At 43.2% G+C, this 17,131-nt stretch overlaps 1 protein-coding gene across 1 annotated transcript in view; it reads right to left on the bottom strand.

Moving 5' to 3' along the window:
- Positions 1–17,131, bottom strand: part of ANTXR1 (ANTXR cell adhesion molecule 1) — a 214,361-nt gene that overhangs the window by 13,528 nt on the left and 183,702 nt on the right. Inside the window, exon 17 of the mRNA XM_088470809.1 lies at positions 11,152–11,232. Coding sequence (XP_088326935.1) covers positions 11,152–11,232 — 81 coding nt within the window. The remainder of the gene's footprint in view (positions 1–11,151; positions 11,233–17,131) is intronic.

The following is a 17,131-nucleotide window of genomic DNA, read 5'->3' as shown; positions in this document are numbered from 1 at the left end:
GACAGAGAGCTAGCTCTGAATCAGGACCATCCCTCTTACTTTTGGAGCGGCCTCCTGGCCGCTCGCATAGCTGTGGGTGACTACCCACAGCTATAGCGAGCGGCCATGATGATGGTCGCGATGGTCATGACCATCGTGACCATCGAGCTTGCGACGAGACCCTGCGGTAGGGTCTCGCTGCCGCAAGCCCAGGAGTGCTTTTGGCTCTATCAGAGCCAAAAGCACTCCCACTGACATCACTAGTGATGTCAGTGGGTCAGACCCAGACGGTAGGCGTTCCCATGGGAACGCCTCCGTCTGGGCAGCCACTCCCTCGGCACGCCCACCAAAGGGGGCGTGCTGTCAATCACCATCGACAGCACGCCCCCTTTTGGTGCAAGACCCTTAACGACGGCTTGGCCATCGTTATTCGGGTCTCGCGTATGCGCACGATGGAGCCGCCTCCGTCGTGCGCATGCGCACTTGGGCACCATCGACCCGCTTGCGAGTGCTCAGCGCTCGCGAGCGGGTCTGAATCTGGCCCAATGTTCGGACCTGCCTGGTGTCATTAGATAATGCTAATCTGCAGACCAGCTGGCGATGGTACTTGGTTGATCTTTAAGAACTACACACTATTATCTAAATATTAATTTGTCTGGGTCCTAAGATGTATTTCCCAAATTGGGCTTTTGTCACAAGACTGCGGCCTTCACTGTTTTCCTATCAGGACGGCTACTTCTGTGGCTTCTGCTGGCTTTTTTACCTCTCAAATGAAAAAAAATTAAATCAAAACACGACTTTGTACAGCGTCTCTTATAGAGACTGAGTGAAGTTTTGCTGTATCTGCACTGCAAATAAGTTGCAAATTTAAAGAAAAAGAAAAAGTCGCTATACTACACTGCTCGGAGGGTCTCAGTCGTGGCTGGCGTCTCATGCTGTATGGCGTATTGAGGTTTAGTGTATGAGGGCACATCTGTATTTTGTTTTGGGCAGCAATATTCTGCTGCAACAGCTTGTTTGGAGATTTATTATTGGTGTACAGACCATCACGGCTTTCGTTGATCTTCCTTGAAATTGGAATTAATGGTGGTCGTTAGAGCATTATGGCTGTTCTTGTGTTAATGTGTTACATGAAAATGGAAACTCATTGGCCAAGTGTATACACAGCAAAAAGCACAATGCATGTGTTGTGTGTGTTAGTGCATTTTATGGGCTGTGCAGCTTCTGCTTTCTGCCACCATAAAGTTTTTCCTACATCAAATAAATAGCTGACATATTTTAAGGCCAATTCATGTCTCTGTCTCTCTATTTCAATTAAGTATCTGGTGACTCACACAAATAGCACACCTCAGCCATTAGTAAGTTTATAAACCACTATTGGGGGATGTGTATTGGCAGTGCAGAAAATGGCTGCTGAAAGCCATGTTGTGTGCAGTGATTTTATAAATGTATCAGGCATTAAATAATAGTCAGACATTAAGAGGTAGTCAGACATTGCATATTGTGTTTTTGACAGAGAGAAGTTAAGAAAGGGCAAAGATCAATGTGACCAGACATACTTAATCCTGAGTCAAAATTGTCTTACCTTCAGTTTATCTAAGTACATACACCATAAATAGTTGCTTGAGATTTCCAACATTAATAATTGAGGCAACAGTGCCTCCTACTGTCTATTAATATTTATGTATATTTCCAAATATGACCTTTATACTTGTTAAAATGCTTATGTAGGAGTTTGTCTCATATATAAGCTGTAATTTGTCAGTATAGAATCAGCCTGTTGCTTGATGTACGAGATTCCATCTCCAAGGTGTTGGAGGGGCACTTGGGAAGGAAACCATTTATGTTCTAAGTAGATGATCTGACAAGCAAGTTAAGTGTTAATAAATTACTTTTTCTTTTACTGTGTAATAAATGTCTTTTTAACTGATATTTGTTTGTGTGGCTTGATTAACGTCTTTGTATCCAAGAATCCTATCTCGTTCCACCGAGAACAGGATGTGACACCATTCTTCTTTAAGAAGTTCCATTGGTTGATGTTTTGTTCATGCTGGTGGAACATACCATCTCATGATCCGAATCTATTTTTTATTAATAGCTGCACCTAGTTGGTAATGTCTTCAGCTTATACTTCCATGCAAATGTCACTGTAGCCACTGTTCCTCAGGAAACATCAGTAAGCTTACCAGTCACTGTACGCAGCCAAACATGCAGAGGTGGAATTCCTATGGGCGCAGGAGGTGTGGCCACTGTGGGGCCCCACCTGGTACTCAATGAAGATGCCCCTCTACCCTTAAAAGAGCAGTCCTTTTCTGAGTGATGCATGTACAGTATGTAGTAGAGGTGGACACCTCTGGGAGGCTACAGTGGTGTTGCCATACCCTACCCTTTTGCAGTGGTGTCCAATGATGCACTGTTTCACTATTGCAAATGTAGCTTACGTTAATATAATGTATGACTGTACCCTAACCATCACCCCTTTCTCAAAGTCACTGAGGTCACTTTCTTTGGCCACGGTATTCTAAATGTTGAACAACTGCCGGTATTTCTGTACATGGCATGATGGGATTCTAGTTTCTTAAGTAGAACCACCCCTTTCTAGCAGAGCCACAAGAGTCTGATCCCTGTGATCCTTATGGTTCAGTGTTGGGAAACTCACTGGGGGAACAAGCTTTTGGTGCAATCATTTCAGTTTGCACAACTTAGTCCGAGAGTGCAGAATCTAATAAGAGTCAGGTGTCCACCAGGGAAGCTTGGACTTTGCTACTGAATCCATGTAGGTCACGACCGCTCAGTCAAGTACCGAACGTGATTTAGTGAAGTTTGGGCAGGACATCAGCTGAAGTGCTGTATATCCCTGCCTTATATATCCACAGCCTAAAGCGGATTGGCTGTGGCCAGGAAGTGAGCGTAGAGCCAGTACAATTCATTGTGTTTAAGAATACTAAACAGAAGTCTTAACCTATAGCATATACAGTCAGGTGCATAAATATTGGGACATTGACAAAATTTTCATATTTTGGCCTCTATTCACCACCACAATGGCTTTGAAATGAAACAAACAAGATGTGCTTTAACTGCAGACTTTCAGATTTAATTTGAGGGTAATTACATCGAAATAAGTTGAACGGTGTAGGAATTACAACGGTTGCTATATGTGCCTCCCACTTTTTAAGCGGCCAAAAGTAATGGGACAAACTAAACAATCCTAAATCTAACTTTCACTTTTTAATACTTTGTTGCAAATCCTTTGCAGGCAATTACAGCCTGAAGTCTGGAACGCATAGACATCACCAGACGCTGGGTTTCATCCCTGGTGATGTTCTGCCAGGCCTCTACTGCAAATGTCTTCAGTTTCTGCTTGTTCTTGGGGCATTTTCCCTTCAGTTTTGTCTTCATCAAGTGAAATGCATGCTCAATCGGATTCAGGTCAGGGGATTGACTTGGCCATTGCATAACATTCCACTTTTTAGCCTTACAAAACTCTTTGGTTGCTTTTGCAGTATGCTTCGGGTCATTGTCCATCTGCACGGTGAAGCGCCGTCCAATGAGTTCTGAAGCATTTGATTGAATAGGAGCATATAATATTCCCCGAAACACTTCAGAATTCATTCTGCTGCTTTTGTCAGCAGTCACATCATCAATAAATACAAGGGAACCAGTTCCATTGGCAGCCATACATGCCCACGCCATGACACTACCACCACCATGCTTCACTGATGAGGTGGTATGTTTTGGATCATGAGCAGTTCCTTTCCTTCTCCATACTCTTCTCTTCCCATCACTCTGGTACAAGTTGATCTTTGTCTCATCTGTCCATAGGATGTTGTTCCAGAATTGTAATGGCTTTTTTAGATGTTGTTTGGCAAACTCTAATCTGGTCTTCCTGTTTTTGTGGCTCACCAATGGTTTACATCTTGTGGTGAACTCTCTATATTCACTCCTGTGAAGTCTTCTCTTGATTGTTGACTTTGACACATATACACCTACCTCCTGGAGAGTGTTCTTGATTTGGCCAACTGTTGTGAAGGGGTTTTTCTTCACCAGGGAAATAATTCTTCTGTCATCCACCACAGTTGTTTACCGTGGTCTTCCGGGTCTTTTGGTGTTGCTGAGCTCTCCGGTGCGTTCTTTCTTTTTAAGAATGTTCCAAACAGTTGATTTGGCCACACCTAATGTTTTTGCTATCTCTCTGATGGGTTTGTTTTGATTTTTCAGCCTAATGATGGCTTGCTTCACTGATAGTGACAGCTCTTTGGATCTCATATTGAGAGTCGACAGCAACTGATTCCAAATGCAAATGTCACACCTAGAATCAACTCCAGACATTTTACCTGCTTAATTGATAATGAAATAACGAGGGAATAGCCCACACCTGTCCATGAAATAGCTTTTGAGTTGATAGTCCCATTACTTTTGACCCCTTAAAAAGTGGGAGGCACATATCGAAACCGTTGTAATTCCTACACCGTTCACCTGATTTGGATGTAATTACCCTCAAATTAAATCTGAAAGTCTGCAGTTAAAGCACATCTTGTTTGTTTCAATTCAAAGTCATTGTGGTGGTGAATAGATGCCAAAATATGAAAATTCTGTCAATGTCCCAATATTTATGCACCTGACTGTATATATAGCTATATGAGTAGCTTAACTGGCAGGAATGTTGGCCACCAGCCCCAAAGGCCCAGGATCAAGTCCCGTGGAGCACATCAATGCCACTAATTACAGGATCATAACTCTTCTTCTAACATTCAAAAAGTATTCATCCCATCAGTGCTGACGCCAATGCCCATGATTGGACAGCCGTTTTGCCACCTGAGTTGGCAACATTCGGTGCAGCCTGTGTAATTTCACACTTCTACAGTCTTTCATTAAACAATTGTTTCGAAATAATACAAAAATACAGAATAAATAACTTTAAAAAATAAATGACTTTGTAAAATAAATGACTAATATACAGAATACTAAATGTTTGCAACATGTAAATTATATGTGCATAGGGAACATTAACTTGTTAAATGCTACCATGTACCTGTTTATGAAACATTATATATATATATATATATCTGTAAAAATGATTTCCTCTGCAGTGTATGTGTGCCAGGAAATGTAAGGTTACATTTTATGTTACTGTACATATTGTCGATGTTTTGTCTTATCTGTTTGCTAGAAGCTACATTATAAAACATGAGTAACTCTTTGAAGTTTTTGCCTATGTTTTCTACCCCTCTGTAAGCTAAACCATTGTAAAATGACTCCATTAATGATGAGGGGAATGGAGAATGTTGAGCTTCTGAACATGTGAGAAAACCACAGGAATCCCCATGTGACCTGTGCTAAGATGTTATTGGAAGCAGCTGTGACTGATAGTGACCTACAGGCACCCCCATTCCCTCCTCCTTGCTGTGGCGAATAGATGGATGGCAGCACCCTTTGTGTTGATTGCACTGATCACCTCTCCTCACTAGGGGGCAATACAACCATTATACACAAAAACTGACTATTTCAATACTTTAGTGAATACATTGGGAAAAAGTAACTGGAGGTCCCTCCTGTAGTAACAATGACTTAAACCAAATTGTTGCTGTAAATGTTCATCAATCCCAAACATTGACTTAGTATTTGGACTCATTTATCATTACATACTTTCCTCTGATCTCTAAACCTTTAAGCGTTCCCTGAAAATTCACCTCTCCAGACAGAACCACCCACTTAAGCTCCATAAGCTATTCTACCCTCCTCTATATACAGATGTGGCCACATAGATCTTACTTCCTTACGTGTTTAACAGCCCTTTTAGTCGCGCCATGCCGTGGCGTGACTTGGTAGTGCTGAACGTCTTTTCATGCAACTTTTACCTTCAGAAGTGTCTTATTCATAATGAGATGCGAATAGGATGTGCAACCAGCTTCTGCTAATTAAAATGATATGCGGCATGCCTATATTCTGTGTGCGACTACGGTCATATCTGCATGTGAAATCCTACATTACAGTGTCATAGCCCTGACACTGTAACGTAGCATTTTACATGCCGATGCACCCGCAGTCGCACACAGATCATAGGCATGCCGCATATCATATTTATCAGCAGAAGCTGCTTGTGCGTCCTATTTGCATTGCTTTGCGATTAAGGCGCATTTGAATGTATAAAGTCACAAAAAATATGCTCACACTGCCTAGTCACTCGGGGCTCACAAGTTATGTTTAACGCGACTGTAGTGCATGGAGGTAAGATGTATGTGGACACATTTGTACGGTCCACACACAACTTTACATATGTTCGCTTTCTTCACTGTCACATACCACTGACCTCAGGCCAAGAATCCTCTGTGACTGGATCATACGGTACAGGCCACCAAGAACCTCTGCAATCTGGTTGGACCAATATGCAATATGTAGCACGTATCCCTGTGTATCAATGCCTATTTCCATATATATATATTGTAAGCTTGCGAGCAGGGCCCTCTGACCTATATGTCTATCTGTTATTACCCAGTCTTATTTTATTACTTCAAGGTCTCATGCTAAGTTTGGCAGATGCTCATTTGGTTAGTGTCAATATCAAATACACAAATTTGTATTGTGCATGCCCAAAAAACAGTTTATGCCACGTCCATATGCAGATTGGGCACGTGCCTCCTTACACTTGGAGAAGTGGGGGAAGGGGCGTGCAAGCACAGACCAATTACAGTAAGGACATGTTTGTGTAACTGTGACGGAGGCAGACTCTCACAGAGGCACAGATACACCTGTCAGTAACTGTATCATTTTCAGGTGCCTGAGTGCTAGTGCATGTACATCCTAATGACAGTCACCAGCGCTAGCTGGTCGCCTCTTATTGGTTGATTGCAAATTCACCTCTGAAGATGATAGGTGCTTTCATTATTGATTGTGCTTATATTATATGAATTTGTGGGTGTATTATGTAATTCATTTTTTGCTACTTCGTTAACCTGGGCCGGCTCTAGGGGTGTTTGACCAGTGCGGTCGAACAGGGGCGCCACCCATAGAGCGTGCACTCCTCCCCAGCCTCCCGATTTCAGCGGGACAGCAATGTCCCGCTGTTAAACCCGTGGGCCGAAGTGGCCCGCGGGTGGTCAAATCAGGAGGGTGGGGACCCACACCGCCGCAGCTGTGCGATGGTGCCGGACCCCGGAGTCTGAATGGATGCTGCGCGCATGCGCGCGGCATCCATTCAGTGATGGGAGAGGGCTGGGGGAAGCCCAGTTAGTGAGGCTCCCCCCCAGCCTGACATTGGAGGCGTGGCCTATGGTAATTAGGCCACACCCCCATTTCGGCCACGCGCGCGATGTAGGGGCACACTAGAGAGAGCCGGCACACGGTGCTCCGACCCCTGGAGCTGGCCCTGTTGTTACCACATACAAACAGAGAGAAGCTTATACCTGCTGTATTATAGAGGATATTTTACTGTTATTTAAATCAAACCTAATAGCGAATGCAGTTTTCCCTATTTAAAAAAATAAATAAAATAAAAACCTTTTCTCCTGACATAAACCTGGTGCATATGCTTCTGGAGCAGAGCTGGATGTATCATGAGCAGTATTTTTATGTGCATTTGTTTTTAGCATACTTTTTAGATACTTACCTACTCTCCTGGAAGTTGTGGGAGGCTCCGGAAATTTCAGGTAGCTTCCCCCACACCCTCGGAAATGTCCGGATCTCCCACAACCCACCCTCCTCCTAGTGAAGAGGGCAGGATAGGGAGATAATTGACAGGAATCGCAGCTCTGAATGGAGTGGGAGGGGCTAACTGACATGAAACCGTGTCACTTAGCTCCGCCCCCTCCTTGCGGTTCCACAAATCACGGAAGTTTGACATAGGAGCCCGGCCCTGCCCCCCGCAGTGGCCAGCTGCATCTTCTCCTTTTTCCCAGGAGAAAGGATTAAAAAAGTTGGCAATCATGATTTATTATGTATATGGGTCCAACACAGCATCAGCCCCTTTTAGTGAAAGTTGGCAATTTAACTTCTCAGGGGTTAAAATGTCCTGACTCCAAAAATAAAATACATTTTGTTTATCAACCCACCCCATAATGTTTTCTACTATTTGTAAAAAAAAAAAGGCATTATATTAAATTTACAATTATTGGTGATTATTAACTAGGGACTTACAGATTGGTAATACTGTGTTTGCATGAAATGCGTTCATCCCCCTTTTTATGCGTCTCAGGATTGGATATTGCTTTTGCAGAATGCCACGTTGTACTGGTGCTACTCAGGGTTTTGTCCAACAGTCATTTTGTGTCTCAGTTTTCCCCAAATATATTACAATTAAGATAAGTTATTACCACTAACTATGTGCACAGTCCTAAATGTATCTACATTAAATGTAGCTACAAATCACTGCCAACTCTGTCATTGTGCAAAGAGTGAAAGATAATCAGAAGGGCCTCAAACAAGGTGTAAAGGAGCAGAAATAGGGTATACAACAAAAAATGTGTTTTTGGATTTTTTTTTTTTTGCTCTTTGTACTTGATTCATAGATGTACGCTGTGCCGATGTTTATGTAGTTGAGCGATTATCGATGATCTGCACATGTGACTGAGTCACACTATGCATGCGTCAAGTTTCATTAACAATAGCGGTCATACAAGGATTTGGCCGTAGTGTGATTGATAGTCAGGGAGAGTTTGGGGGAGGTAACGAGGTTGGGGCGCAAAAGCACAGGCATGTCACCACCATTTTAGGGTCGTGTCGCAGACTGTGACTTTGATTCCGCACACGCAACAAAAATGACTCCAGTATTTCGGTTCCAGCGGCCAGTCTGCGACCGACGCTACACCTTTGTACACAGCCGCCTGGAATTGCGATGCCGCCGGTGGGTGACTCAATACGAATGCCAGCGACTGCTACATTTGCATATTTTTGCACAGCTGCTGCATGCACAGGAACACAACAGTGGCAGGATTATCGTCCATCTCGGTTTCAGGCCCTTTACCAGTATTTATTTTGCAACTAAGGAGTTAAACTTCTAGAGAACACACTTGTGACTGCTACTGGTCCGTTCCAGCGCTCCTGTCCTTAAGGTACTAAGCACTCAGGAGTAAATGTATTTCTTATTCTGCCAGATAAAGTAAACCATGACCTCATGTTTAGATTCCTCTAAAATAGCCACAAACAGCTTAGCCCTCAGCTTGGTGCCAGAAATTTCGTAACCACTTCTCATTACTTCATTGCAGATAAGAGCATTGGATCAGATAAATTTTTTGTTTTATTTGGGTCTATGCGGAATGGACTAAGCCTGCCTTTTTTAGGGGCAGGATGGATATTCTGGAAGAAAACAAGCACATCTCATTACATCCTCTGCTGTCAGAGCCAGCAGGACTTACACAATCACATACCTCTGTCATTCTAGGAAACGGCTCCAGTCTAGGCTTAGGGCCTGCTTCAGTCATTTATGTAAATCTCCATTGTTTTTTCATCTGTGCATGTGCAGGACTGGTCCTGTGACGTGGGTCTCAGTGCCCCAAAGCCGCAGAATGATTGACATGCTGCTGGCACCTGGGGGCGATGACGGGGGTGTATCGGCTCCATTTTCTGGGGGTGCCGAAGCCAGTGGCTGCCTCCTTGGACGCAGCTTCACTGGCCAAGACAGTTTGATTTTCCTGAACATCCTGAGTAATCACTCAGATTTCCAATGGTCACTCAGTTGATCTGATGGTTGCGTCTTCGAATGCAGCAATGTATCAGAGAAGCTGGCAGTAGTTGTCCTGCGGCTTTTGCATATTTTAGCCCATCATCTGCGTACAATGGAGCAGTGGTTGTGCCTGTACTGTAAATCTCTGAATTAGGCCCACAGATAAAATAAAACGACTGTTCCTTTCTTCTCTTGCCCAGAGAATGTTGCCCAGAAATACAAATCTGCACTAAAACTATAGAGGGCCAGTCCAACCAGCACTGCGCTCTGCACTGGCACCCACCACCCTCCGCACTGTGCACCCTGGGCGAAATCACCAATCGCACCGCCCTTGATATGGGCCTGAGTTCAGCATTTGCTTTTATTGTCTAATTTGCAATAATGAGACAGAAGGTAATTGCGGAATGATTGCCTTGGTTACTGCAGACCTGCACCTTTCAGTAATGTTAGTTAAAAACCGTCACTGACTTACAGTCACAAAAATACCCATTAATTTGGCAGCATCCACACTGTGTAAGGGATTGGTGCGATCCAATGTACTTCAGAAAGGGTTAAAAAAATATTGATCTCAACGGAATTACAGGACCCAAAAATATTTGCAGATACATAAGCATATATTTTGGGAGTGGGACCCAAGTCTAAACACGAAATTAATTTACATTTCATATACACCTAGTTTTGTACAATATGTTGAATAATTTTGTGAATTAAACAAAGTTTGTGTACATTGAACCATCAGAAAGCAAAGGTGTCACTTTCTCAGCTACAGATTCGGATTTTGGAGCATTTCGGATTAGGGATACTCAGGACCTCATTCAGAGTCGGTCGTTGCGGCCGCACGGTCGTAAGGGAAAAGGGGCCGGATATGCAAATGATGCACTCGCAAGTTGCGTCCTTAAGATCAGATCGTTAGCTGGCCAACCAAGGGGAGGATGCGGCTGTAAGACAAAAAATACGCCCCCTTCTCGTACGCATAACAGGTCATCTCCGGCCATATAAGGATTAATCGAGACCATCGGTAACCATCGGAACTGGTCTTAGAGCTTAAGGTTGATCATACCCTCTCTTAAGCACTACGATCAGGTCAGTGTACAAACAACCCATGTCACGTGTGCCATGACACTACTTTGTTAATTATGCACTCCCATAAAACGCCGTTCGCATAATTAGGCACGCCTGCGTTCGGATCTCCACTCCCCCGTTTTCAAGCACCTTCCCCTGTTACCACCCACAAACGCCTCATTCTGTCACTCAAACTACCGACCTGGCTGTGTTCAAGGAGAGAGAAATTTCTGATCGTAGCAGCTAGTTTGCGCACGCGCATTGCGAACTTTAGGCATGCGCAGTTTAGCGAACATCGGTGGCGTACGACCGTGCGGCCGCAATGACCGACTCTGAATGAGGTCCTCAATGTGGATATCACATGCAAACTGTCATATTAAATAAATTACATTTGCTTTACACAGTATATGATATTAATAGCAATAATGTGTCAGAGAACAGTAACCACCTACCTTATCTCCAGGCTGAGGCCGCATAATGGACACCCGGCTGTAACCCTTTTGCAGAAGTACCCACAGGGCATCGAGTTTTCCCTGAGAAAAAAAAAATGTAACAAACACATGAGCACCTTATGTTACATCACTGTTTTTAATCTCAATGTACCCTAACAGATCATGTTTTAAGGATTTCCTTAATCCTGCACAGGTTAGGTGATCTATTCGACTGGGTTGGCAATTATCTTTTCGGCTCCCCCAGACAGAGATCCTGAAAACATGAGCTGTTGTGGTACACATAGATTGGAGTTGGGAAACACTGTTCTATATACAGCTGAAATATAAAAGCACACAGAAAGAAATCTAATAATAGTTTTCCATATCTTAATAGCAACAAAGAGTTGATAAACCAGTTTTGGAAACCAAGTGATTGTAAAGAAAAAGAGCAATTATCTAAAGTGAATTGAAGAAAAGTACAATTTAGAGGCAGAGGAGAAAGTCGATAGGAAGTGAACACTCAGCGTTTACAAGCCAAGGAGAATGGAATGATTTAGAGGAGTAATAACACCATTCACATTATACCACAGGTTCTCAAACTCGGTCCTCAGGACCCCAAACAGTGCATGTTTTCCAGGTCTCCTCATAGAATCACAAATGAAATAATTATCTCCCCCTATGGTTCCGTCAGAGAGTAATGAATACACCTGTGCAGCTGCTGGGTGACCTGGAAAATGTGACCTGTGTGGGGTCCTGAGGACCGAGTTTGAGAACCTCAGCATTATACCAATAAAACACACAAGGAAGGGACAACTCCCAGTTTAAAAAAAAAAAAGACACTTTTAATTTGCAACAGCCACCAAAATAATATTATTAAATTAAAAGCATATGTTTTGCTTTGTTATATTTTTTCTTGACTTAAGAAGTGTCATTTTATTTAATTACTTAAATTAATATTAATTAGATGAAGGATACATAACTATTATTATAACTACTAAGCTTGCCAAGTGGTCTGTGTGAGGTCAGAATGAACGTATGTGAATCAGCTGAGTACATTGCTCTTTATATGTGTTGCAGCTATATTATAAAGAATATATAATAACATACATACACCATAGTAACAATTTCATAATGAGACAAAAAATAACAATAATAAAGAGGGGAGAAGAAAAGGAAGTCAGGGTACAGAAGGTGGGCATGGCAGGAATGCATTAAATACAAAACATCCATCTATTATTATAACTAGGCACCTAGATAATCCAATCTCCCAAGCATTCCAGTGCTTATTCTTACACATAAACAGAGGGATGGGTAGGCACGATGGTTGATAAATGCCAAGTGTGTGCCCTCAATCCTCCATTGTGTTGGAGCAGGAGAGAGAGTGTTACCTTCTTCTCTCCTATTCTGCTAATCTAATCATATCAATCAACATGTTGGCATCTTCCCGCCCTGCATGATAAACTAAGCAAGACCAGCAAAGAATGAGAGCTGATCCTTGACTAGATCCTGGGAAAGGATGGCCTCAGCTATCCCTGCTCCTTTGGGCGGCTGCTTAGCAGGAGGAAGGACATAAATATTTAGAACTGTTTTTTATAAACTCCCAGCCATCCCCATCCCAAATGACCAGTTATTCTAAGAAATTAATTTTCTTTTGTGTTAACGGGTCACTGCTGAGGCGAAATGCAATGCAGGCCAGCTGCAATGGGTGGCACTATGGAAGCCAAGAAAACACTCTTCCTTGCATTGCAGTCAAATGTGCGTCACCATTCTTGTGAGGGCTCATGTTCAAAGCCAGGAAAGGGGGAGTAGGATCTCCAAAACCCAGGTGCAGGGAGCAGAGGAGCGCTTCCAAATAGGTTTCTGGATATGGGGGGTGATTGTCATGTCAACTGTATTGCTATCATTTCACATTCCAATTCAAGTTTAATAAATATTTGATCTTTTTTCACCACACTCAACTTTCTATTGGTTGTTTTGAGTACAGGACTGGATACCGAGGGCATCAACCTTGAGCTGGCATTACAGGATTATAGATAGTATTACGGATTTTAGCAGAATTAATCATCTTGATAATACTGCTCTTTATCTAATTAACATAGTGAACCTTCTTCCATGAGTGTGAAGACTGGCGATATTATATATGGTATAATATATATGACCAAAATAACTCCTGTATTTATCAAAAGACAAAGGCCCTCATTCAGAGCCGTACGCTCTGAGCAGAACGCACGCTCTGAATGAGGGCCGGGCTCCATTTTCATGGAGCGTCCTCCTGGACGCTCGTATAGCTGTGGGTCACCACCCACAGGCTATACGAGCGTGCATTGTGATGGTCGCGATGGTCGAGACCATCGCGACCATCGAATTTGCGAGCCGGAGCCTGCGGTTGAGGTTTTCAACCGCAAGCTCCGGAGTGATTTTGGCTCTATCAGAGCCAAAATCACTCCCACTGACATCACTAGTGATGTCAGTGGGCCAGCTTCTGACGGGAGGCGTTCCCGTGGGAACGCCCCCGTCAGGGAGGCACGCCCCCGGCACGCCCACCAAAGGGGGCGTGCTGTCAATCAACATTGACAGCACGCCCCCTTTGATCGGACACAACGAGCGAAGGACTTTCCTTCGCTCGTCGCGTCTGGCGCATGCGCACGACGGAGCTCCCTCCGTTGTGCGCATGCTCAGTCCATAACATCGACCCACTTGCGAGCGGACAGCCGCTCGCGAGTGGGTCTGAATCAGGCCCAAAGAGCCCTATGCCTGGAGAACACCCAGGCTCAGTATCATCCTATAGGGGTTGTTGCCAGCGAAGGCTCCCCTGCTATGATTATCCATGGGGGAGTCTAAGATTACAAGGATCAAGTACCACCACATTTCCTTGCAACTCCTGTAATGCAATCTTAGGATGGAGATATCAGGATAAAAGCATTAAAAAGTTGTTCGTTTTTCTTACAATAAAGCATTGTTTATGTAGTTTTCTTAAAATAAAATTTACTAAAATAAATAAAAAAAGTTTATTAATGTATGCAAAAAATAATATATATTATATATAATGTTGATGAATTGTTGGATTTAAAATAAGTATATTAAAATATAATTTGAGCATTATATTTTTCTTATTGCCACTGAATAATAAATAGTGACCAAGCTGCTGTTGCAAAGTTGAACTTATATCAGTTTGTTGAACGTATTTGCTGGTCTTTGCACTGCGCATATTCCGGAACTGAGACATATACATTTCAATCGCATCTCAACTTACAACTAAAAAGGCCTAACTGGGCTGTAATGGGGGTTTGCACATAGGGCCTGATTCTCTATAGATCGCTATTGCGATCGTGGCTGCGATTACGCACGTAGGTCTGCTGCGAAAATATGCTAATGAATGCAATCGCAAAGCCGTCGCACTCCCAGCATAGAGATGCCCACTATCGCTATCTCAGTACCTCGCAGTCCTGCATATACATCAGGAACATCAAGTAACATCAGCTCCTCATGCACAATTACAACAGGTCTGACCTTACTCAGAAATTGCAAGTCTTGTCGCACGCAGTGAGTACACAATCTGCATATGGCGTCGCAGTGGCTAATTTATGCACGCCCATGCAACAGCGTTCAAACTGACAGGCACGCCTGTGTTTTCCTGCCACTCCCCTGTCACAACCCCCAAATGCTGACGTCCAGTCCCTAGGTCTGCGATGGCTTTGTATCTGCGTAGGTGATCGCAGTGCGGTCGCAATGCTAACTCACGCATGCGCACTGCGAAGCATACACATGCACAGTACGCACCATCGGCCAATCTGCATACGCTGTTGCAGTTGCGATCCGTGATATATCAGGCCCATAGTTCAGTGAATAAAGATTATATTAATTCTGAGATAAGTTATAGATAACCTATTGTTTGGATTATTATATGATATTTTTACATGTAAATAAATAATAAAGAAATATCATATAATAACAAAAAATAGGTTATCTACTTATCTTATAGTACAATCCATATAATCTTTATTGAATATGACTGATGATTAGTCTCGACTACCGATAAGGAATTTGGATTATATCTTCAAATAAAATCCTGAATAGCAAAATTTTCAGAAAAAGAATCTGAATAACATATAAGGACTATATAATAGAACACATTTTGGCCTGTCACTCTTACTCCTTCAGACACCTCCCTCCATTTGATCTGCAGTTTTAATTTAAAAAACATTGGATTAAGCCAATTATTCAATTGAAATGACGCCACATAATTTAAGATGTGTACACACTTGTCCAATCCTCCGGGGATCCATCTCCAGACCAGACTGCTGACACAATCCTACCGGAGACTTGGACGTAGATTTAACACCCAATATATGCCTCTAAACCTGTCCAATTTTGCAGCAGATCTGAGATCTGCATCTTCTAAAACAATCTACTAAAAGGATTGTGTCACCGTACACACTCTTCCAATGACCAGCTTCCACTCACAGGCAAAGGCGTAGCTATAATAGGCGCAGAGAATGGGGCTGCTATGGGGCCCAGGGGCGGGATGCACTAAATGCAATAAAAACCCAGTTTTACCACATTTTCCATATGCACTATTGTGTGGCCACCGGGGCTCCAACGAGGAAGGTAATGCCTATAGAAGTCTATGGGTTTCTACCGCGTCGCACTGGTATGAGTGATCCGACCTGATCCCTCCCAGCATGCCCCACAGCCGCTTGTCACTCTGCGCATGCGCAGATGGGCTCCTGGGTCATAAGTCCAGGGCGCAGCGCTGATCGCAAAGGACAGCTCTTTTTGGAAAAGCTGTCCTATGCGGTACTGATCGCATATGTTAGTACATATGCGATAAGTACGAGTGCGATGTTTAGCGGTATGTACAGCACTATGTTAGTGCATCCCACCCCAGGTCACCTCTGGGACCCGGCCCTTTCCCTGCATCGAGTTGAACTGCCATCTGCTCAGCTCCGGCTTTTCAGTTCTCACCAGAGTTGCTGCTGCAGGGCATCTGGGCCCAGAGATTATCTAAGCTATAGCCATCTCTAGCTGCCGCCTGCAAGCATTGTGATGTCACCATTCAGGTCACAGCCCTATATAAAGGATGCCCAGCTACTGGCAGCCATTTTGTGGTGACATTTTGTCCTACATTGATGCTCTCTCAGTAGTTCCTGCTTTATTTAAGTGATTTTGGATAACGACTAATGATATGGATTATGGATTACATCTTCCAAAAAGGTCCTCAACAGCAAAATCTTAAGAAAAATAATCTGAATAACATCTTCAGGTAAGGACTATATAACACATATTGGCCTGTCATCCTTAACCATTCAGACACCTCCCTCTATTTTATCTGCAGTTTCTAATTTAGAAACAATGGTTAGAGAAAATTATTTATCATTGACCAGGGCTATTTTTCTGGAAAATAGGTTTAGGAATTTTGGGTGGAGCAAAACAAATATATATCTATAGGATTTAGAAAAGAAGGTATTCAAAATGAACTTTAAAATTAAACGTAGCTTATGGAAAATGTATTTTGGCCCAGGACATTACGTCATAGTTAAAGAGAGGTTCAGGAACAGACTATTCTATCTGATTGTCATTTCATTATTATAGATCTAGCTGGAATCCCTACTAAATCACAATTTAAGACATAATTTGTGTTAAGATGGGTACATACTAGGATGCCAGATAGGACGGCAGATCGTCCAGACGGCCAATCTGACGATTGGTAATCGCATACACACTTCCCAACCGTTTACATATGCCTGCCCAGTTGAGTTGTCAGTCCCCGGCGGCCTCTGCAGCAGTCTGCTGACCGCCCATACACACAGCACGATGCACCAATATATCTGCAGATATATGGGGCATCAGCTGTACAGCACAGCCGCCGCGATATGTCTGTGAACGACATCATTCACAGACATATCGTCTGTACACATTGGCTGACGGGTACCCAATATATCAGCCATTCAATTGAATGGCCGATATGTCGGCTAGTGTGTACCCAGCATTAGTTCTCAAT

Source organism: Taudactylus pleione, unplaced genomic scaffold (assembly GCF_031769625.1).
Source record: "Taudactylus pleione unplaced genomic scaffold, aTauple2 ptg000105l, whole genome shotgun sequence".
Classification (NCBI taxonomy): domain Eukaryota; kingdom Metazoa; phylum Chordata; class Amphibia; order Anura; family Myobatrachidae; genus Taudactylus; species Taudactylus pleione.
Note: the sequence above shows the minus strand (reverse complement) of the source record. Positions and strands in the feature narration are given on the sequence as shown.